The sequence below is a fragment of the Diuraphis noxia genome, unplaced genomic scaffold (assembly GCF_037042655.1).
Source record: "Diuraphis noxia isolate RWA-SAM2 unplaced genomic scaffold, SU_Dnox_SAM2 contig0002, whole genome shotgun sequence".
NCBI classification, from domain to species: Eukaryota; Metazoa; Arthropoda; class Insecta; order Hemiptera; family Aphididae; genus Diuraphis; species Diuraphis noxia.
Genome location: NW_028301712.1, coordinates 10,082,201 through 10,106,420, shown reverse-complemented (window position 1 = coordinate 10,106,420; position 24,220 = coordinate 10,082,201). Strand labels below are relative to the sequence as shown.

The following is a 24,220-nucleotide window of genomic DNA, read 5'->3' as shown; positions in this document are numbered from 1 at the left end:
CCTTACACAATTAATCAACATGAGAGAAGAAATACTTGTCGGGTTCAAAGCATTTCTTTTAGTAGTAACTATATTGTTCATTGAACTGAAAGCTCTTTCGCATTCACTGGATGATATTGCTACAGTTTTAATTGCAGTTAATAATGGTCTTAAATCTAAAACTGTTGAACTATCCTTGAGATCTTTAAACTCCCGAAATCCATTTATCGCAGATCTATTTATTGCAGTCATAGATTTTATCATGAATACAAGAATATTCTAGTCTTCGTAGATCTTATATATTATACAATTGATAAGCAGTACTGCAGTAGTGTACAAAAAGAAATGTTATAATTAAACAATAATCGATAAACACCGACCTCAACTCATGAGCATAACAATAATGCTATAATTATTATTAGACATAGATATTATGAACTACATAGGTACTGTTTACAGTGTTACCGACCATCCGATAACATGAATTTTTAATCTTAATCTCGATATATTATACATTATTTATACACATTATTAGTATATCAGTATATGTAAGCCTGTATTATAATAACTGACTAAGATTTATAGTCTGTGGTCCGTGATTATAATAATAAATTATCTTTTTTTTTTGATTTTTATCATTAATGAATTTTACAATTTATCGCATATTTTTTTCAAATTGATAATACAAGTTTTTCAATAATAATTTACACGGGAGACGTACCGTCCCCCCGTTCAAATTAAAAATATAAGAAGGGGTACGCTAAAAAAAATTAAAATTTGAAGGGGAGCTCCGTCCCCCTGCGTCCCCCCCCCCCCAATTCGAGCACTGATAAACTTATAAAGGTATACAATATTATACTTGTACAAATATTTAATACATCAAAACCTATACCTATAGCAAAAGAACACAATCCAAGGTTACATTTTTAGTTTATCCGTTAAGTATAACAATGTATTTAATTAATAAATAATTTATAGAATAAGTAATTATGATATCAATCTAGGGGAGGGAAGGATATAGCCCTTATACTGTCATACTGATCCGTAAAAAATTGTTGTTGGTTGTCTGTAAACAATTCATAATTTTGCAATATGTTACATAAACCTATATAGACACTTTTATAAACTAAAGAATTAAAGAAATCACGTTTTATTATTATAATTCATATTATTTTTTTATATAATACTAATATTTAGAAATACAAACTTAATTCTATTTAAATATTTTATCTTTTAAAAGTTGAGTTATTAATCTCCGTTAAGTTTAAAGTTATGATAGGAGGCGGACATCTCTTAGAGACGGTAGGTAATAAGTATGTCGTATAGAACAACATTGGCGGGCGGAAATGCACGAATAGACAGTGGACACTCAGTTTATATACAATAAAAACAAAATGAAAAAAATCATTGTGATTTATGATAAATGAGCGTTGTTTACGATACCGTTAACAAAATTGTTTCATGTGTGTGGTGTGTGTTGCAACTTGCAGTATAGTAGCTATGCGCAGGTCACTATTATATAAGGTAGGTATGTACTTAAAATATATAATATTATACAATATTCGATGGTTTATCGTTTATACCACATAAAACAATAATGTGCCCATAATGTCAATTGTCATTGCAATTGTACAGGTCATATGGTAATGGTAGTATCACTATGGAACTCAAGCACTATGTAAAATAGTTGCAGCATCGGGCGTCGGCGCGACAACATTATAACAACACAATTTATATACCTATATAATCTACCTATATAGTATAAAGACTTTGGTACCTATAAAAGTATTAACTGCGAACGGACTACGGTGAGTGACGATGTAATTTTCGGAACGGAACTACAGAATTAATATTGATGTACGAATATAAATAATATGTAGATACTAGATATGCAATATCGTATATATTTTATTAGTATATAATAATACTATATTATCTGCTTTAATACGGTCATTACGGTCGTAAAACCGTCGTCTGAAGGAAGCCACACCGGTGTATATATTTTGCGTAGGTACACTTAGGTAGGTTATAGGTTAGAATAAACTATAAATCTATCCGATATAGTACCACATTACTATTTAAATTAGTAAATACTCATGAAGCGATGATTATTAGTCTTTTAATATGGGAAATCATAATTGGTATATAGGTACGCAGGGTCGTGCAGATTTTTCTTTTCCTTGCGTGTCTATACATTTATCTAATTATGTCCCTATTCAGTTCCGATACAACAGCTGCTTATTGCTTAACCCACAAGGCCAAAAACCAATTACTTTATAGGATTGTTGGCTACTCTGGTAGATACTGAAATTAATCATTTAAAAATGCATGTAAGGTGTATGTACCAAAACAAATTATATTATGTCATCATCTAGCGAACATTTTTTTATTAGTGGACTGGGTAAATTTAGTTTTAATATATTAATATAATTTATGTTTTTTTTTTTTTAAAGTAAAACAAACATTCATCTTTTTGATTAAGCTGTTTTGGAAGTTTGACACAATATGAAAACTATAAGCTTCGTGTATAAATTATATATACATACATTCGACATAAATACATATATACATAATATATATTCATACATAATACTGGCTTAAACCACGTGACCATCGGTAAATTCTAAACGACTTCAACGCGAGCCGCGTCCGTATTACATATAATATATAATAGTAGTTTGTAGGTAGGTAGGGTAGTGGTAGCGAGTGGTCAATAACGAATTCTACGTGCGAGCGTTATTCGCCGTACGAGTGGTATATACCAGTTAATGGCAGGAAAATCTTGGTATAGGTAACGGCCTGTATAAGATAAACGCGCGAATAGGATAAAATAAATAATATAAAAAAAGCGTCCTAATGCGGCGGCGGAAGGGCATTTTTCCCTCTGGGCATACAGTGAGACATCAACGCGGCGGAGGAGAATTTATATAAACGGTACAATATACCAATACCTATATAATATATATATATACATACACGTGCGACATGCCATATGCGAGTACACATATGTGTGTATGTGTGTGTGTGTGTGTGTTTATATGGTTTTCTACGAAATCGATCTGCAAAGAATAGTATTGTAATAGTCGATAAGTATATATAATAATACAATAATACATATTATGTATGTCTAATATATAGTAGTATATATGTATGCAAGTGTGTGTGTGTGTGTGGCTGTCCGGCGTCCGCACGTCCAGAGTCCTTGGCCGTGATCAGCAGTGCCGTATTATGTACTAAATAAATTATAATCATTTGTCAATGACCAGCTGAATGTTTATACCACTTCAGTTCTTCTCAAGTTTAATTACCGAATGACATTTTGAGAAAATCTATAATATATTATTATGTTTATTTTGTAGTTTATATCGTATAAATTCGTAATAGATATAGATAGTACATTATGTTCACAGCGATTGAGCGAATGAACGTTAAAAGTCCCCTACCTAAGTCATTAATTATTGTGTATTTAGCTGTGACCATATTTTGTAAGATTTTTTTATTTTATTATTATTATTATTTTAATAACGTTGTACACATTTGTCAGAAAAACTAACAACTATAATAGAATAATAATATTATACACATTTTATAACACCAGTTATTTTATACAATTTGTTTACTCGACGGGTTTTTCAGCTAATTTTTAACCTTATACAATTTCATTTGATATAATATGTAACGTTTACATTTTATACGCATGATATTATATCCATATATTATAATATACCTTATGTATAAGAATATATTAATGAAGACAAGGCCAAATTTAGGAATTTTGCACCCGGAGGCCATTATAACTGTAAATAATTGTCACCCTTATTAATCCCACTAGAAGACCTGAATATTGTGATGCCTGCAGTCTATCTATTCATCTATTTTATTATATTTATATTTTTTCATTAATAAACTTTAGAAGTCTCCATTAACAGTATACGTATTATATTCAGTTCCTTATTTATAAATACATTATATTTTACACACGTTTTCAACAAGACACTTTTTTTACTTAAAAAGTAATTGATCACTTGTAATATGTTTTTCGTTTGTTAATGTATCTAATCTTTTATATTATTCTATCTTTGGTTTCAAATAACATTCAGATAACAACAATGTTAAATTAGGTACAAAGAATGCAAAATACATGAAAAACTATCATAAGCCATGACATCCGAAATAAATTATTTTTGGTCTGAATTCGAAAGTCTCGTTTATTCGAATATTATGACTACAATATTATTTAATTCAAACAAAGAAACTTTATTTTTTTCTCCGAAGATATTTTATACTAATTACTAATTTAAGTATTTATTCCTTCTTTAAATAATTTTGAATATTTAGACACACTAGGTAACAGTAATAAATTTATTAATGAGTGTATGATAAGAGCATATTAAAATCTATAAGATATGTCAGATGACCTATATCCCTAGGCGTACTTGCATACCCAAAAAGAATCCTTAGGCCCTAATTTTGTAAACTATACGGTACCAGCTACAAGCCCTAAAGAAACCCTATAAATGTCTTGAAATCACTCAAGAAACGCCCATAAATTAATGTCTGCGCACGTCTACTCACTCGACATGTCTATAATATACATACCACAGTACCATACTATTACCACCCAACGTTACAGCTTAAAATCCAATAGGAGATTTCATATCTTAATATCATAACATTTATCTATATAATATACGAAAACGATTGGCAGGAAATAACTTATACCCATGGTCGATACCGCAATAATAAATGATTTCCATTATACGTTTCGAAAGAAAGCAACAAATGTTATTCCGTCTGCTGTATATAATCTATGGGTACATATATATACGTTATAAATACTTCCTACACAGACACAGGTTATAACTTACTCATGTTGATTGATGATGGACGATGGCTATATACGTATATAATATTAGAATAAGGGGTGGTGGTAAAACAGTATTTTTACGTTTTTGGATACTTCTTGGCTGTATAAGATCAAACATTTAATGTTTCATGACTTTATGAATCATATTTTTGATATACAAATCTATATTTTGAAAAAAAAAAACATAATTCTCTACTAGTACAAAAATTTCAACCCATTTTAATCCATTAAACAGGAAAATCATAGTTTTTTTTTTTAATAGTGTTTAACTGTTAAGTGTATACTCATAATTCGATACAAACGACAAATAATTTTACTTTAATTTAAATATTAAAAAGCTGAACTGAGCTTGGCGTTACTCTATCAAATTAAATTATGATTATTTTAACTAGTATAGGTACAAATGTACAATATATATTATATATGTCACATGTATCACGATTATGTAAGTATCTTTAACGCAGGATACCTACATGCAACGAACATTTCCTGATTATGAATACTCGCTTATAGGAGCGTCAAATATTAATTATTATAATATAAGATATAATACATTATTCTATGCGTAAATTACGTAAAAGTTATTACAAATTACAATTTACCTTATGTCCTTAACTTAAAAGTTAAAATAAATTATCACTTTGGTAAAATATTCGCGTGATGATATAAAATTATAAAATGTGTGCGCCCTGCACTCGACATATTTCATAGTAAGTACAACTAGTAATAAATGGTGCCGCGGCTTACCGGTGACGTCCAGGTGCTGCAGATTAGGACAGCGGGCGACCAACTCGGATATGGCCGCGTTGGTGATGTTTGGACTGCCGTGGAGCTGGACGTGCGTGAGCTCGGGACATCGCCTGGCCAACGCCGTCAATCCCTTGTCAGAAATCTTGGTGCCGTCGCTTAGGAACAGCCTCTGCACCTCGGGACACGCGCCGGTCCTGGTGCGGCCACACAGCCGGCGCAACACGCACCTGACCGCCTTGTCGCCGCAGGTGTTCTCGCCGCACAGCGCGATCGTCCGCCACAGGACGGGCTCCCATGCGAGGTTCTCCCATCTGTGGCACACGGCCGCGCACGCGCAAAGGTCCGCGCTATTGAGGTACGAGAATATCTTGAGCACCAGTTCATCTCTGAGCCGATCGAAGTTCGAACCGATGACCGTCCGCGACTGCGACCGCCGGTGCTTGGTGGCTGTGGAGTGCAGTGGCAGATTGGCGCAATCGCCGACACTGCCGCCGGTCACTAACGTGTGGTAACCTTGGTCCAAACACGGTGAACTGCACCGTAACGTCGGGCTGTACGTGAAGCTAGTCTCGGCTTCTAGTACCGTGTACGGGTGGTGGAACGGTACGTTCCGAACTGAGGGTGTAAACTCCAGAGAACCGGAAGACGACCGTCCCAGCTTTGCTAGCGGGCATATTACAGGTGACAAACGGCCCGCGTGCGTCATACTTCTCTCTCGACGTTCGCCTGTAAAAATATAACGAATTAAATTGGCGTTAATTTTTTTTTTACATAGAAAAATCTCTATTTTATACGGATCCTTTGGTTATATTTTTATTATTCACAAAAAGTATGTCCAAAATTTGGTCAGTTTATTGTAATACATTACAGTAACTATTGCAAAAGGTGTTACTAGACTAGATATAGGTACTTGTAACTTGTATATAGGTATATCAATCAGAAATTTGATCATTTTTGAGGGGGGGAGGGAATTTAAATGTTAACACCCACAACCTGATAAAAAAATTTTGATTTATAAAATAAAAACCTCGCACATTACAACCATATAGGTACATGTTTAAATGTATTATAAAATATAAGTCTTCGAAAGGTTATCACTTTAGATAACTGAAACTAAGTCCTATATACCAACTACCAACAAATTCTTATTTCATCATTAATCTCAACTCAATAAGAATGTAAGATACATAGGTTTCCGAAAAAGTTCCAAATAATCACATGGAAACTTAACAGCATTCATCATATGTCACAGGTATTTCAAATTTTAATATATCTTTAGAATAGTGATTAAAGTGTTTATTACTTGGTTATTTTAAATAAATACCTATAATACAAAATATTTGTACGGAGACTGACCGTGTCATAAAGAATCCTTATAGGTATGCACAACAACGATCGTTCTTACATATTATAATATACCAATTCAACTACTCAACAGTTGATAGATCTCGTAGATCATTTGTCTTCCTTACAGATAGATCGTAGTTTAAAAATATAATATTATCATAAATTAACACGTACAAATTATTCTACTGTCAAAATATAAAAATATATGATTTTCAACATATTTCAAAACTATTCTAACAAAATATTTGCGGTTGATTCTCATTAAATTCTCGTTAATATTATATGTTTATCAATAATTGTATCATTTAATTTTTAACTTTTTGTATTTGATGTATACAGTATACCTAAATAATGATTTATCAAAAAAGTAAAATTTGACATTATAGAAATCAAAATCTATAATATTTATATTAAATATATAAGAATATACACAAATAAAGAACACGGATAAAATTAATAAAATTATTTTATACGAAACAAAATTCAAAATCAATATTAATTTCTAACCAGTCAAACGTTTTATTGCCTTATTTAGAGTTTATGTTAAATCCTTTCACTCCATAGGGTATAGGTCCATCACAGATTTATCTTGCATTCCATCAAATCTTCAAATCGATTTGTTGACTTCCCTCGGTTGCCTTTTATAGTATTACGTATCTATACCCCATTGGCTATTCGTAGGTATATCACCACAATAAAATATAACACATATCATAATATAATATAGTCATTACTAAGTCATCAGTATATAATATATAGACTATTGAGTTATAATATTTCCAGTATATGTAAAGTTTTCTAATTTATGATAACAAACTAATAGTAATTTTTACTTATGGATACACGCTAGTGGTAAAATGTTATATTACACTCATTGTCACATAAAATAAAATAAAATTATACAATTACCTATAAGTATTTATTTAAACGGTAGAAATAATTAGTTATAATAAGTACCTATTATTATTATTATGGGTAATATTATAATGCGATTATCGCTATATATACTATAAATCGTAATTATCATATAGTGCTTATTTAATTGCCAAGTGGTGTTTGCTATATCCATTGTTTTCTATAAATATATATGCGATCTTGTGTTCTCTGGACTCTGGTTAATAATAAGTAATGAGTAATAACAACTATCACCAATAATTACGGTGATACACTAGCAAATTACACACCTACAACGGCTACAACAGTCAATAGTATTTAGCTCGTGGGTATCAGAAAAAAGTAGAACAAATTTTGCATACAATAAAAATAACATGAAAAGCGTGGTAGATGGTAAAATTGAGATTGATTATTTAATAAGAAATATTGTGAACGGGTTTTCTTCTTTATTTCCATCCTCGTCTTCGTGACTATACGGTGATCGTGGCAAAACGACTCATGTTTATCATGAGTATGTGCCACCGGAGGCAACTTCGTCTAATGAGAGCCAACCACAAGGGAGTAAACCAAAAGAATGCAGGTGCCTAAAGGCCAAACCGATTTTTCGCCAGGTTCAAAGATCTCTACCAATACAAAACTCGAAAAAAACTCATATGTCTATATAATAGTGGTTTCTTTATTAATTACTACAGATAAAACAAAATAATAAACCATCGCGAGAACAATAGTGATGATATATATCCTTGGATGTTTTTTTTTTAATAATCACTCAAATCTTAGATAAATATAAATAATATATTGTATAATATGTTTGTTAATTATCCGTGTTTTACAACGATATTCTAAATTTAAACTTAAAAATACTCTAAGAGTATTATAAAACATATTACTATTAATATTTTTACTTTTTTATTTCAAAATGTTTTATTTATACTATACAAATAATACAATTGCATTTATATAAGTATCTACGATCTACCTATTTTTACATGACGATAACATGCACGGTCTCGCGCACACTGCCTATACCTATTACAAGATAGGTGATACAATATTGGTATGCTAGATACCTATATGCATAATATTATGTGAAAAATTTTTATACAAGTTTTTAATATAAAGCATTAAAGCTATAATAATGCAGTTGGTATATTATAATTTATAGTTGAATTATTTGAAATACATAATTCAACAGTTATAACTTTGAATGTTACTTGAATTATAAATCATAATAAAATATATTTTAATGTTTGCCTATTGACTTGTAACTTATGCAAATTACAAAATAAATAACACTCAAGTACTTGGTAATAATTTTTATGGTTATATTTGTAGGTAATAAATTATCAAATATAATTATTCACAAAATATTGTTTGGTTATGGCAATAATATTCGATAATTTTATTAATTTCATTGTTATCATAATATCTAATTATTATAAACGTTATACATTTATAAATTAGTAAAATAAATTTTCAACTTGAAATTAATAGCTTGACTATATTTGATAGATTTTCACTAGATATAAATAGTAATATGAAGTATAGTGTAAGTTATAGTTGACCTGTTATCGACTACTACTTGTATAAGCAGTTAAATATATTATATTAAATAATACCAAGAAATAAATATCAGCATATACCTACAGGGACGGATTGGGCCATCGGGAAATCGGGAAATTCCCGATATGCTAACTAGTTGACGGGGCCGCTGCATGCGTTACCAAACTACGGCTGTAACCTGTCGCAAATTAAATTTTAAAATTTATAGATTTTCATAAATACGATTTTAAATTTTATTCATATCAATTATTGCAAACTAGAAAGCAATAAGTCAATAACCAAAATATGAATAATAAATATTACCAAAGTCTATGACGCATAATATTATTATATTAATTATTATATTGTATAACAGGATAAATTTAACAAAAACTGAATAATAATTTAAAGTTATAGCAATAATTCTAATCAAAAATAAAACAATCTCCGTGAACAGTAAATCTACAAATAATCTGATATTCCGTCTTCGTTTTGTCGTCTGTCGGCGGGTAACGACGACGAATTTTAACAATGCAAGTCGGCATGGAACTGTAGTCTGAACAATAAAAATGTTTTTATTTTAAATTTAGATTATTTATAATATTGTAATAAGTAGTATCGAATTGATATAATTATAAATATACATATTAGTTTACCATCTAAACATGGGGCCGCTAAAAAGTTATTTTCCCGGGCCGGTCCAAAATTCCAATCCGTCCCTGTAGACGACCTACCATTTATTTTGATTTATGCAAAATACAAACTAATCATATAATAAATATATAGTTCTATAGAGTATCTGCAAAATTAAAATAGGTAAAATAAACGCCTCAATATAACATTAGTGATCTATGAAATATTAAAATATACAAATAATATATTAATAATACGAATAACAGACTTCTTTTTTAATGAGTAATTTTAATATTAATAAATTAAATATGTATTATTTTTATTTATTCATTTTAAGTATTAACTTTTAAAAAGCATATAATTCCAACATGCTAAAGTTGTGTAGTTGAAACTATAGTATTAAAGAAATTGTATTGCCCAGTGTTTTAAATATGTGAAGTAGTCATATGAAGTTGGAAGAAGTTTTTACTATTATATTAAAACTATTAATTTAGTATTAATTTTATAAATAATGCAAATCCTAATTTTAATGTATACCATCAATTATTGACAATGGATTGGGCACTTGTAGAGTTGTAGCTCAAATTTAAAAAAAAACTATCGTTTTATGTATTCTTTTACTCTAGTAAAAAATTGTATACGTTTTATATCTCCAATATAATATTTTTATGTGAAGAATTGGACATGGCGGACATTCAAAGATCTCTTATTTACTTCGGCTTACGAATATGTATTAATAACTTTCAACATACATATATAGCATTATTCTAGTCTTTTCATCCACATCACTGCTAAACAAAATATGTATACTATTATAATATAACCCTGTATAATGCGTAGTGTGTTATTAAGTATGCAAATGGACTTTACAATTATGAAACATTGACATGATGGCTTGGTTGAGATTTAGATCAAACATGCTACTATTCTGAATTTCTGATGGTAAGCCGACATTTATCCTTAGTCTTCTGTCACTCTTCAGTCTTCACTCAAATATAAAAAATAAATAAATATGAACAAGTAGTTTTTTAAAATAAAAAATAACCGTAGGCCTTACAAAAATAGTAACTTCTTACATAAAAAATGATGAGGATTTAATAAAAAATGAATAAATATATGTAAAAGATTATTATTATTATTATTATTTTAATTCGATTACATTTTGGACACGCAAACCAAATTTTAAGCAGAATATAGTTCACAAAATGCAAAATCATTAATGTATTCATTTATTGTATCCTAAGTTAATCCATCAAAATACATTTTGATAATTATAGCCTGTGGCTAAAATGTTAACATTTTATAGTAATAGTCTAGTGCCTATTAAAAAATATAAACATTTCAAATGAAATAGTTAAAGAACTATTAACAATTGATTTTTAAAGAATTATTTTCATTTATTAATACTCCAAAAAGAAACAACTGGTGTTCAAAACTATAGAGGTATGTAAATTATCAAACCAGATTTTAAAATGCAATTCAACTCTTGTCAAAAAAATTATATACTTCGTATTGCCTACATATTTTAATTTAGACATAATTTCTATTTTTCATATAATAAAATTAATATTATATTTTTATCAAATTAAATCTGCCAAATTATTAATTGTACCTATATTTAGTTTGTTTATGTATTTTTATTGCATATATTTTCTTATTGCATACTTGAAGATTCGCTTTCTCTCTCACAGAAAAAAGTTGGTGGGTGAACCGGCTTCTTAATAAATCACACAAACACACGCACACTAATAAAACTTCTGCTTTCTAGTTCCAACATTCTATAATACTTAACCTAAATTCCTTACATGTTTTACAACAGTTAAATTCTTTATATAATTTTATTTCCTCGAATCTTCATTTTTTTTACTAGCATGTTAAATAGGTATGTTTATAAATTTATTAATTATTACCTATTCATTTTGTTTAATATCTCGAGATAAAATGTTTTTACGTTTACCTTTATGACAAAACCATATATGGTCGGAATTCCATAGACTAGGAATTTGACGGAAAGTTGGTATTAAAGGAGTTTAGTAAAAAAAATACCTACTAATAATAGTTGCCTATAATGCAAATAAAGAAAACAAAAAACAACAGTGACGCGTAGACACAGTTGATTTTGAATGGAGTAAGAGAGGAAAACTTATGGACCATTAAAAGAATTGTATCGCATTCCTATTTTGGTGGTCCACTGGAGAGTTTGGGACATGAAAACGTAATTTACCATATGTGGCTACTAGTTGCACATAAGTAATCGCAATGCTGTTAAGTAACAAGTCACTTTTATGTGTGAATGTGTAAGTGTATGTGTGTGCACGCGCACGAGTGTGCGTGTGTGTAAACTGGTTATTTACTTAAAACATGTCAAGATTTTTTTGAGTTCAATGGTCGTGAATACACGTACACTCGATGGAAAATGCCCGGTCGATAGCAAATTAATGGATGAATATATTATGGGAGAGTAATTAATGCGCAACGGGTAAAGATTGGATTTTTATTATGTGTCGCGGGACGAACGGAGTTAAAAATTACGGCTACTGGATTGCAATAAACTAGTTAACTATATACAGAAGATAATGTATGAAACATGTGAATGAACGGGAGGTTCCTATTTTCAAAGGAATACCCGATTGCCCGTATAGATGCAGTCACAACTTCAAGTAGAGCAATATTATTACTTTTTAGTGACATTTAAACGATATTATACATAGATCACAAGAAACGTCCATACAATATAATATTGTTAATATTTTAAGTTGTATTATAATTTATTAAAGTAGAGTAGATGTAGGTACTAAAAGAAAAATAACATCTATAAAATTGAAAGTAAAACTGAAATTACAGTTGCATAACTATATAATATATTATAATGATATACTATAAAATATATGATAATACAACAATAACTACCTATATGTATTATACCTATATACTGAACTATACATAATTGTAACACAGCATGGTTGGCTGAACCTTTGTGACTAATTCGGTAAACATGTGCGAGACTAATCCAAGATCCCTTCCTTTAAAGAATTTTTTTTTTCGATTCTCTTGTTCCCAAGTTAATAGTTACTCCGACGGCTGGCACCTGCAGGTAACACATACTTGTTCATCGTTTCAAACAAATTAAGTTTTTACGCTATTTTCAATTGTTCTCCTAAATTACGAAGCTCTGCGTCCGAAGTTTCATCTTATTATTAACCATGCAGGAAAAAATGAATGCAGTCATTGTTACGATGTATACCGGATGTTGTTTTAACGATTAAGCTATTTCGTGAAGATGTGTACTTATTTTTTAGACTATATAAGTGTATACTAACTTATCAGTTATAAGCATAGCGATAATATATATATTATGTAGCCTGTACTTGATATAAAACAATGAATATATTAATGGTGATATTATAGAGACTATTGAAACTACTTAATTATATTAATTTATAATTTATAAACATTTTGTATAAGAATTTATTTAATAACAGAATATCAAATACTATAAGCATTAAAGTCAAAATATTCTATACTATAGAATGTATTATACTATAAATAATAATTCATGTATTTTGAACATATTCTTAAAAATGCTTGCGTTTTGTATACCTACTTAATCTCGTCCAATGCCGTCAATACCGTGGGAAATACGAGTTAAAGAATGGAAGAAATATTCGGTTTTTTTGCACAACGTAGGTATATCTGACATATTCGAAATCATACAGTTCTTTCGAGTTTCGAGTGGGGTTCTTACTTTCTTAGTGAATCGAATGAATTCTGGTTGACAAGTTTCTTTATGTTGTACCACAGTGTACGACATGTACAGAATGCGTTCGTCATTTCATTCATATGACCGTTTTTATATTTTTTATATTATTGGAACAGACTTTACATGTTATTTCCGATGTTACCAAAAGAAAACAGTGACACGCCGTACAACTTGGGAGGTTTTATACGCATTATAATATGTTATTGTTATTTAATCTGTGAATGCAATGTAATTTATTATACTAGTCTTAAAAGTAAATTTGTTAACTTTTCAGTATAGGTAATAATGTATAGTGTATACAATATGATAGAATTATAAGAATATTATTATTAAATATTGTGATATTATATCATAATAATGAATAACTATGTACTTCTACACTATTTATTTAAGAGTTATGAAATACGTATATAAAATTTAATTGTTGAACACTATTATTTTTGAAACTATAATTATCGATGTCTATCATGAGAAGGTTAAAAAATCATAGCTGATCAAATAACACATACAATTGTTTAACATTTATTCGTAGATTTCGGCAAAAAAATGAATAAGGAATCGCCTGCACAGCATAAATAACAATGGTACTTTTATATTTCTCAAACTCCTCGTTTTCTCCAAGCGATTTGCTCTTCTCATTAACTCATTGGAATACCTAAGACCACCCAAACCACAAATCACAGTGTGCCAAGATAACATCTACCTACGTATGTACGTTAAATATGCGCCAAATTAATCGGAGCAGTATAATAAATTAATAATAACATAAAGTCGTAAAATAGTAAAAATAAAGTTTTAACACAATGTAAAACACCCGAAGGGAATGCGTTCACAGTGTAATAGCAACATGTTCTTTCTTATTTTTCTTTTTTTTTTTATTATGCTTGTCGTTATTATTTAAAGTGTTGCTCGTGCAGAGATTCAAAAGATAGAGCGGCCATCCTACGCAGAACTACAGGAGCGATCGGTATCGTGCGGTGAGTCGAACTCTATGGTTGTAAAAATTTACGTTCTCATATTATATAGTTTTCAGATTAAAAGCGGTTGAACGTATATTCCACCGATGCGTAAAACTTGCATGGATCTGGTGCAGTCGCTGGCAACCTATTATTACGGTACACTAACTCCTATATACATTATATTATATTTATAGGATGAGTTGGCCAAGTCCCGATCATGACAATGTATGTGGTATCATAGAAATTCATCAATGAGCATTTGTTCTCGACTTGTCAGAACTCAGAAGCAAGGTGATCTATATATTGTGATAAGTGATAACTGTAAAAAGTCCTGTGTTCCGGCATGGATACGAATAAATGACACTGTATAGGTACTTACATATTAATAAATATTGTTTTATTTTATCATATCGCAATGTTATGAACCAGTCGCCGAGTAGGAAACAATTTATTATTTGAATACCTCTACGAAATTGATGGGCATATTATAATTCGCAACCCAAGCTTTTCTAATAAATGATTAAATGAACTGTAAAATTATTATTGCAGGAAATTATGAATATCATGAGTCCTCTTCTCCATAGCAACAAAGGAGAAATGGGTAGTGCTATGAGATTCCAGGGGAGGTACTTGGGTAGATATTGGCAACAACTGAGTGAAAAAAATCATGAAATTATTCAAATGCCCACCGAAAAACTGGTACATCAAATACTTCTGTACACTGTTATATAGATAAGGGAATGAGGATAAATGTGACATAATATGTTTACCTACATAATAATATAATATACAATAAAGTGTTAACATTAATTTCTTGATTGCACTTATCGATTTAATATTTATCAAAGCAAAAATAATGAAAAAACTGCCGCTAAAACCAAAATAAATTAATTTAATAATATTATTAATTGTATATTAGACTAATTAGTAAAGATAGTCAATTCGTTTTAAATGATTATCATTCTATATAATACACTAGTTACAGTGTTTTGCAGTGATGGCTTATACAAAAGGTTTAGTATGCCACATGCATGGTCAAGTTTGCATTTACGGAATAGTGTTGTTCCGGATACATCTAACAACGGTGAAACAGACTAGATAATGGAATAAGAAATAGGTACAAAGACATTGCATCGAGATGGAGTGACGTTTGGCGATAAATCGATCAAAAGCCAAAGACACGACATTCACTGTTACCTCACCAGGTCTCATCTGCATTCAGTTATATTTCTCGAGTCTCGAGCATCCGGTTTTTACGCCCATGCGTATGGTGATCGTAATATTGATTATAATTTAGTATATAAATATATTATATTAAATGATTACCTGATTGGCGCTAGACATCTGGGTAATCAATCACACATCCATACAATTCCAATTGCCCATTGCAATATAATAGGAATTTATTGTAATCTAAAAATAAAACAAGTGTAAAAATTAATTACTAAACAGGATTTACAATTGAATTTGAAGTACTCGAGCTTGTTACTATATAATTTATAGCCAATAAAATATACTCAATTATCCTACGCAATTTATACAGAAATATACAAAAATTGCCACATTATTTATTGATATTTTTCTAATATTATCCTTTAATATATGTTTTTCACTCATAATATTTTTCATATTTATTCAATTACAACTGACATTGTAATGAGACTATGAGACAATATTTTAAAAGTAGAAAAATTTATAAGAACACAAACTACGAAATTCTTAGTTCTGTTTTTATGTACTCCTATAATGTTAAACACAATATATTATAATTTATAATATTATGTATATTTACACATAATACACACCAAAATTTAATTTTTACGTTTTTAAATTCTCAAATGTTTATAAATTATCTACCGTCATTCAGGTTGTAACAAACCATTACCTATAATCTATATTAACATTGCTATAAAGAAACACCGCATTATTATAACACGGTCAGCAGACGCACCTGTATATTTGCATATCTTACGACCCAACGTCCACAGTATTAATTTATCACAACAACCTGTAGTTACTTGACTAATAATTAGACCTTTAGGATTCGAGATATTTATCTGTACATTTTTTCTCTTTCGCGTGCACACACACACACACGCACCATTATCTTGTAAATCCAGGGGTCGCACGTCGACTATAATAAATCATAATTATAAATCGTACGCCATATCATTATTCAATTATACAAAATACAGTTGACAAGAAGAAAAATGTTTTTAAGAATATCAGGAATAGAATATTCTTTTTCAGCGTTTAGATATAGTACTACAGTAGTCCGTAGTGTCCGTACTCCGTAGTAGTAACTTAAACAGTACCTACATTATTTAGTATATTTTATAATTTAATAGATCATTTTTTTTTTTTTTTTTTATTGATGATAAAGATTAAAAATATAAAAAACACCAAAAATTATTCCGAAGAAGAAAGGATGTATACGGAATGACGATAGTGGGGGAATGGAGATCAAGCGAAAATGTTGTTTGGGTGCAGTGGCATTCCATAGGTTAAAATGACGGGCTGCCCACGGGTGTGAGTGTGTGCACGTGTATGTGACGTGTGTTTGAGCGTAGTGTGTATGCGTGAGTGTGCGCGTGTTGCGTGTGGGTACGTGCGTGCGCTAGTGAATGTTGGAATGATGGATTATTTTATGCGCGTATGCACATACATATGAGCATTCAACAGCAGGCCTTCCCGCGATCCGATCTCGACACTAGGAGCTTCGGGCTATCAAAACATAAATACACGCTTGGGTTCTGATTTTTATTTCTACTTCTCTCACTTTGTATTAATAATAATAATAATAATAATAATAATAATAGTATGGTTTTCATCTGAATTTTTTATTCGAATATAAAACCGGTGCAAATAAATTTAGGGGACGATACTCCAAAAACATGTCTGTATATTTTATATCTTATACGAAATAATAACTAGTATTGAAAAAACATTAAAACCTTATGTATGATCTTACATAAGGGTTTCAATGTTTTAATTGTCATTGTTTAGGTTTCTATATCTTAGGTTATATATATAATATATATATATATATATAAGTTATATAATATATACAATATACAAATACATATTGAAATCACAGAAAAAAAATCATATTCATGTTTATCTTTGAGCTTTGGGTATATCCTATATAGCACAAGGTAAATTTTTATTCTTCGAATTTTTCTGTTTAATCTACTAAAATACAATATTTAAATTATAATTTATAAGTATATTTATTGTATATCATTCACCGTTAGATAATCAAACAAAGTAATTATACATTTATACCTGATAGGTATAAGTATGAGGTTATGTACTAATGTACTTTATGTAATAGTCTAGACTCTAGAGTTGAGATTTTGTAGGAATATGGCAATAATTAATTGCGTTTATACAGTTTCATACTATATATTCATATACAATAAACTTTCAAATTGTTAATACTCTTTCCAAGGTAACTTCTGTCTTCTGAGGAAAAAACCATGATGGGAAGATGTTTATTGTAAATTACGGAAACATAATATTCAATCTATGGGTATAAAATACAGAATATATATTTAATACGATACTAATAGAAAAATATTCTGCAGTACCTACTGAAAAACTAATATTAAAAGTTCTTCGATTTACTTATAGATTTTAGAATCCATCTCAAAGACTTTAACAGGGGTATACAATGTACTCAACTTTCATCATATGTACCGTAAGTCTAGGTAAAAATCCAATAAATTGCGGAGTTTTTGGCATGGTAATTTTCAACAAAGTATATTACTCTTTTGGCCAATATACAAAACATTAAATGTATAGGTACTTAATTTTAAACGTATAGTAAATTATTAAAAATATAATTTGTATAAAATGTGTATAATATAATATTATATTATAAATCTAGTTATATTTATATAAGTATATTATTAATATATATAAATATAAATAAATAAATAGTAATAATATAAAGTTTTTGTGAATTATAGTTAATTTTTTTAAATATAATAAAGTAAATTATTAAATTTTTTAGTTGACCGAAAAATGAATCGGTCGAAATGGGAAGAATACGATTTTGGTCGTAAGGGTTTCACCATGAGGGTCTTCCACTATTCAAATTATTATATTAGCCCATACTTTACATTTTATACTGAATACATTTATACATCCTAATATCTCTGACTAATTTTAGATCGAATTTGTACTATCAGACGAACAAAATTAAAACTAGTAGAACCATAGAGCAGAACATTGTCAATAATTTTCCAAATACAGAGCATAATATGATCTATATAAGTCATGGACGATAAGTCTGGATCACGATTTAAGATATATCTTAAATCGTGGTCTGGATATAGCCATGATTAGTGTTTATGTAATTTTGTTTACAAAAACCCCAGGTTACCTCGTTATCAATCCTATATTAATATTGAGCGTAATAATGAAATATAACATTACACGCATTAAAGATTGACTTGTTTAAAAAATAATATTAAAGTGGTAATAAAACTATTTTATAACAAGACATGCATCCTTTTTTATTATGAAGTATTAAAGTTTACAATATCCACTTTAAGTTAGAGTTTTACCTACGCTGGTTCCAAAATATGAAAAAAAAAAACCTTAATACCCGTAGAACTTGCTATTATATACTCGGTTAAATATGACTGTTTGAGCTTCGAAGATTAAGCATTAACTGCATACTACTACTATAGCGCCGCCGTGGTTATTAAGCGCTCCCTGTTATTATATTATGGACCTTTAGTGGTTCACAATGTTACCTACACCCACTGTGGGCGATTACGCCAAATCACCGAATATGTTTTAATTTATTTACTATTAACATGGGATTGGAGATATAGCTCTGTGAGCCTGTTAGATTGCGGCTTTTAAAGTTGTTATAGGTACATTTTGTTTTTAAATTTTTGTATTTTCAGAACAAGAGATTACGCTCCGATGCTCGTAATCTTTACTATCAACATTTTGATATTTTTAATTTCAAATCCTGGAATATTTTTATTTGTATAACAAAAGGATAGCTCTAAACATTAAAAAAAACGAAAAAAAACGAATATTTGTAGATAGTTGATAAAAAATGTACAATTAATTAATGACCTGGTAAAAAAGCTTGGTTTAGGATCACAAAAGTATTTTTATGATCAAACTTCCAAGCCTACTTATTATACCATTGAAGACAATCACTGATGTCAGTAGTAAAAAGATCGTATACCAGATCTACCGTCAGTTTTTAAGCTTAGGGCAATTTTTCTTCTCCAAAACGTAATGAATTTCACAAACTAAGCAGTATACTATAAAGTATTTATAATTAACCAATTTAGATTTAAATTAATTTGAATTATTTTTTTGATATAATTTTTTATAAGATATCAAATATAGATATTAAAAATTATTGTTTTTTTTTTTTTTTGTATTAAAATATTTTATAAATATTAAATATATTAAATATATTACTTGTATATTATGGTTGATAAATTTTATAGCAAAAAACGATTGAATTATTTAGAGCCTTTGTTATCAATTAAAAAATATTATTATAATTATCAATACAAGGACATTTAATTTTTTTCAAAATTATCTTTTATACTACACAAATTATTAATACCTTTTAAAAAACAAACAAAAATAAATGTAGGCATTTTTAGTATGAATTCTGTAAAAATCATTTCATCACGAATTGTTGAAACTTCTCAATTTCCCAATTAAAAACGCATTAACTTTGAAACAAAATATAAATATGCTATAACTTATTAGTTATTATAAACTGACTAAATTATTAGTTATTATATTTATTGATTATGATTGAAAAAATTGATATTATTTTTAAATATAATATATATTTATTATATAATAGTACTATAAATAATATTAATTACTATGAAAATGTTTTAATATACTAATAGTCAGTCACATTTTAGTATCGGTAATATTAAATAAATCTTTGAAAATTCACGCCAATAGAATAATAACCTACATTGTGTGATTTTAGTACTTGGCTAAATTTCTATCCAGCTTGTTACTGCAGTAGTTTATTGTAAAAGTACTTACCTTTTTTTACACATTGTCAAATAAATAAAATTACAAACAAAATGTAATATAGGTATTATGTACAGTTAAATAAAAAATACTAAATACTGAATATAGATATTGTATTTTATTCGAGTTACACATAGCGTATAGTCTTATTATATATTTTTATAGTCTTGATTAGCTTAAAATGTTAGGTAATTATAATATGTTTACCAGATACTTATTGTGTTAATAAATTACTTTTTATTTTGAAAGGTGCATAACATATTTATATTTATGTATGATAACCACTGGCATATATCATTGTTATTTTTTTCTTATACATTTTTAAATTCTTATTTTATTTTATGGTCTACTGCTGTTCAATATGTGATAGTTTCCAGACATATTTTTACCTTAATTTAAAATTCAAAACCGAATTATTCAAAAAGCCAAGGGACGTCCTTGTATTTAATACGAATAATCTCCGCGTGGCGGTGAATTCTTATCGGACTAAAACCCAACGGGGAGCCCGACATAACATTTACTACCTATAATACTACACACAACTTATACGGATTGTTATGTGGACATCATTTGGAAATGAACCTGAACAAACAACTCAAGTAGATACTTTATTATTTTTATTTTGTTTTATTATAGGTTTTACCCCTTTAGACTTATAAAAAAAAATTTATTTACACATGTATGTAGAAATATAATATACCGATGAGACTGGACTTACTAAATATTATACAGACGTTCACCATTGATTATAATTACCTTTCGTAACGAATAAATAATGCTACGTACAAAAATTCTGTATTCACCATCACCAACCACCATTGCTACCAATTATTTCTTATTATTACATTATTATACTTAAATAATATTACTCCGGTTCCCCTTCAAGTCGAAAAAATCTTTCGCCTTAAATAATATTATATTGATGCTAAACATTTTGTTTTTTCGCTTCTATTTATTAACGTCTAATATATACTAAATAAAACATCTGTATCACTGTATAAGAATACTAATAGCTTATACATAAATTATCATGTTTTTAATGGTACCTATACCACCTACTGGAAAATGGATATTGGTTAATAATTCAAAGTATATATATAATTGATTATCGTCTTATTTAACCAAGTTTAATTCAAAATAATAATAATTCTATGCTAATGATTCTTTTAAACACTTGTTAATTCAAAATAATAATAATACTATGCTAATGATTCTTTTAAACACTTGTTAATTCAATTAAATTGTTTATTTTATTAAACGCTAATCGTGTAAAATGGTGTGTGGCGTGTGCATAATATATTATTAATTAATTAAAATTAAAAGCTATAATTATAATGAAATAAACTATTTCTTCCATTCAATAGAATATTTTATCTAACTATTATTTACCTATACATAGTACATACTGATATTAACAATTACCTAACTATAATAATTAATAGCTTATCATAGCAAAATATTATTATAATGTAAAGATCTCCTAAAATATCGTGAATCCTATTAGTTTTAATGTGACATTTTTCATACTGAACACAAAGCTTAGACCTTAGTTTATCGGCCAATTTTGGTGACTTTTAATAGTTTGCATATTAGGTATACATGTATTAAACATTTGTACAATGAATAGGTAGATTTTAAATTGTAAGTTTTTCAGTAAGTCGAATTCAAGTAAAATGTTGAAATATATTGAATATATAGTAGAGTAATAGGTAGATACATAATTAGGTATATCGTGTATAACAACTTTAAGCCGAACCCTAAAATTATTAATTGTTTAAAAATATCAGAAAGGCTATAATATATATATATATATATAAATATATACGAGTATGTTTAGTTACAAATGTAACAATATGTACGTCAAATGTATGTAAATAATAAATTCAAATATTATAACCTATAATAAATATCAAAAATGTGTAGATACGCCAAAGTCTAAAATACCCATATTTAATGTAACATTTATATCTAACTTTTGAAGCACTTTTTATTTGACGAACTCCTCTACGAAATACGAATTCTGATCCTTAAAGTTTGTATCTACTATAAATAGTAGTAAATTACGATGTGATAAGGTACATTAAAAAAACAACGAATCTTGAGTAGTTTTGACTAGCATCAAACGGTAGACTGCTGACATAAATCTGAGTACGAATCATACAAAATCATATGACATAAGTATTTGGCTAATCCGGGCATATAAAACTTTCAGAGGTTTAAGCGCCAATTTGTGGCACAACCGACTATACTACAATGCTCTGAACATTTCCTCCTTGAAATGATTATTTTAAACATATAAATCTAATTATTGTAATAGTTTAATGTATAAAACCAATTAAACCAAATAAATGAAAAAAAAAAAGTCAAAAACTATATTGAGGTCGGGAGTCTAGACACAGTCGACACGTCCTGGTTATTCGCTATTGTTAACCGCGCTCATTCAGACAATTTGAATAGAAACATACCAATAAGTTTCTATGAAAGACGATGGTAAACTAAAAAAAGTCATTCGTAGATTGGAAATGAAAGAAAATGTTATCCTGGTTGAAATTTTGCCCTATAATATATATATATATATAACGCTGGTAATACATGGAAAAAAACCACAGAGGAATTTATTGTCAGATATAAAAAAAATATGGTAAGTATCTAAAATATTTTAATTTTCAAAGTATACTACTAACCTATTGAAAATAATAATTCACACGAAATTATTTAATTACGCCCAAGATAAGAGCTAGCAACGCAAATGTCGCAAATAATTACATTATCATCAGGACAATTGTGTGTATCCATAAATTAGTATATTATAGTGTGTAATTCCAACCCCCTCCTCACAATTGGTCGATGACCAATTGTCATCGACAATTATTGATTTTGAATGATTAAAAAAATGCAAATAATCAATCACATAATAATATAATTGATGTATGTGTGTGTAGTGTGTACATATAAATTTATTATAAGATATATTAATATATTATATAGACTACCTATAGTGCGCAATACATAATATATCAACTCAGCACGATAATAATTTATAAATTCATATTTTATACTATCTAATTTAGTTAATAAATAATGGAATTAATAAAATAATTCGAAATTAATTTGTAAAATTTAATATTTTCGTAAAATGTACTGGGTATGTATAATATACCTGATATGTTTGTAGTACAACATTGCAGTTTTCATAATAATCACTTCATAAAACAAATATCACACGAACACACGAATTAATTATTTATTCTATACGCAAGCGTAAATAATATTAGATACCTATTAATATCGCACTAAAATTTTTACAGGTACAACACATACTTCAAAACGGGCGACGAACTACTAAAATCACTTCGTAGATTGAACGGTGAAACTGTTGCAGCCTAGCAAACGACCAGCACTACAAAATGGAACAGGTATACGACTATGGCATCTGACGACTGCCATTGCAGT

At 28.7% G+C, this 24,220-nt stretch overlaps 1 protein-coding gene across 2 annotated transcripts in view; it reads right to left on the bottom strand.

The window, feature by feature from the left end:
- The window catches only part of LOC107166825 (F-box/LRR-repeat protein 7-like), a 32,459-nt gene extending 8,239 nt beyond the window's left edge, over window positions 1-24,220 (bottom strand). The window contains exons 1-3 of one of the 2 annotated variants that reach the window (XM_015515639.2): window positions 23,928-24,220; window positions 16,058-16,144; window positions 5,594-6,322 (exon numbers count right to left, since the gene is read on the bottom strand). In XM_015515639.2, the coding sequence (XP_015371125.1) occupies window positions 5,594-6,302 (709 nt within the window). In that variant the 5' untranslated portion in view covers window positions 6,303-6,322; window positions 16,058-16,144; window positions 23,928-24,220. The remainder of the gene's footprint in view (window positions 1-5,593; window positions 6,323-16,057; window positions 16,145-23,927) is intronic. The other variant, XM_089218246.1, reaches the window with a different exon arrangement.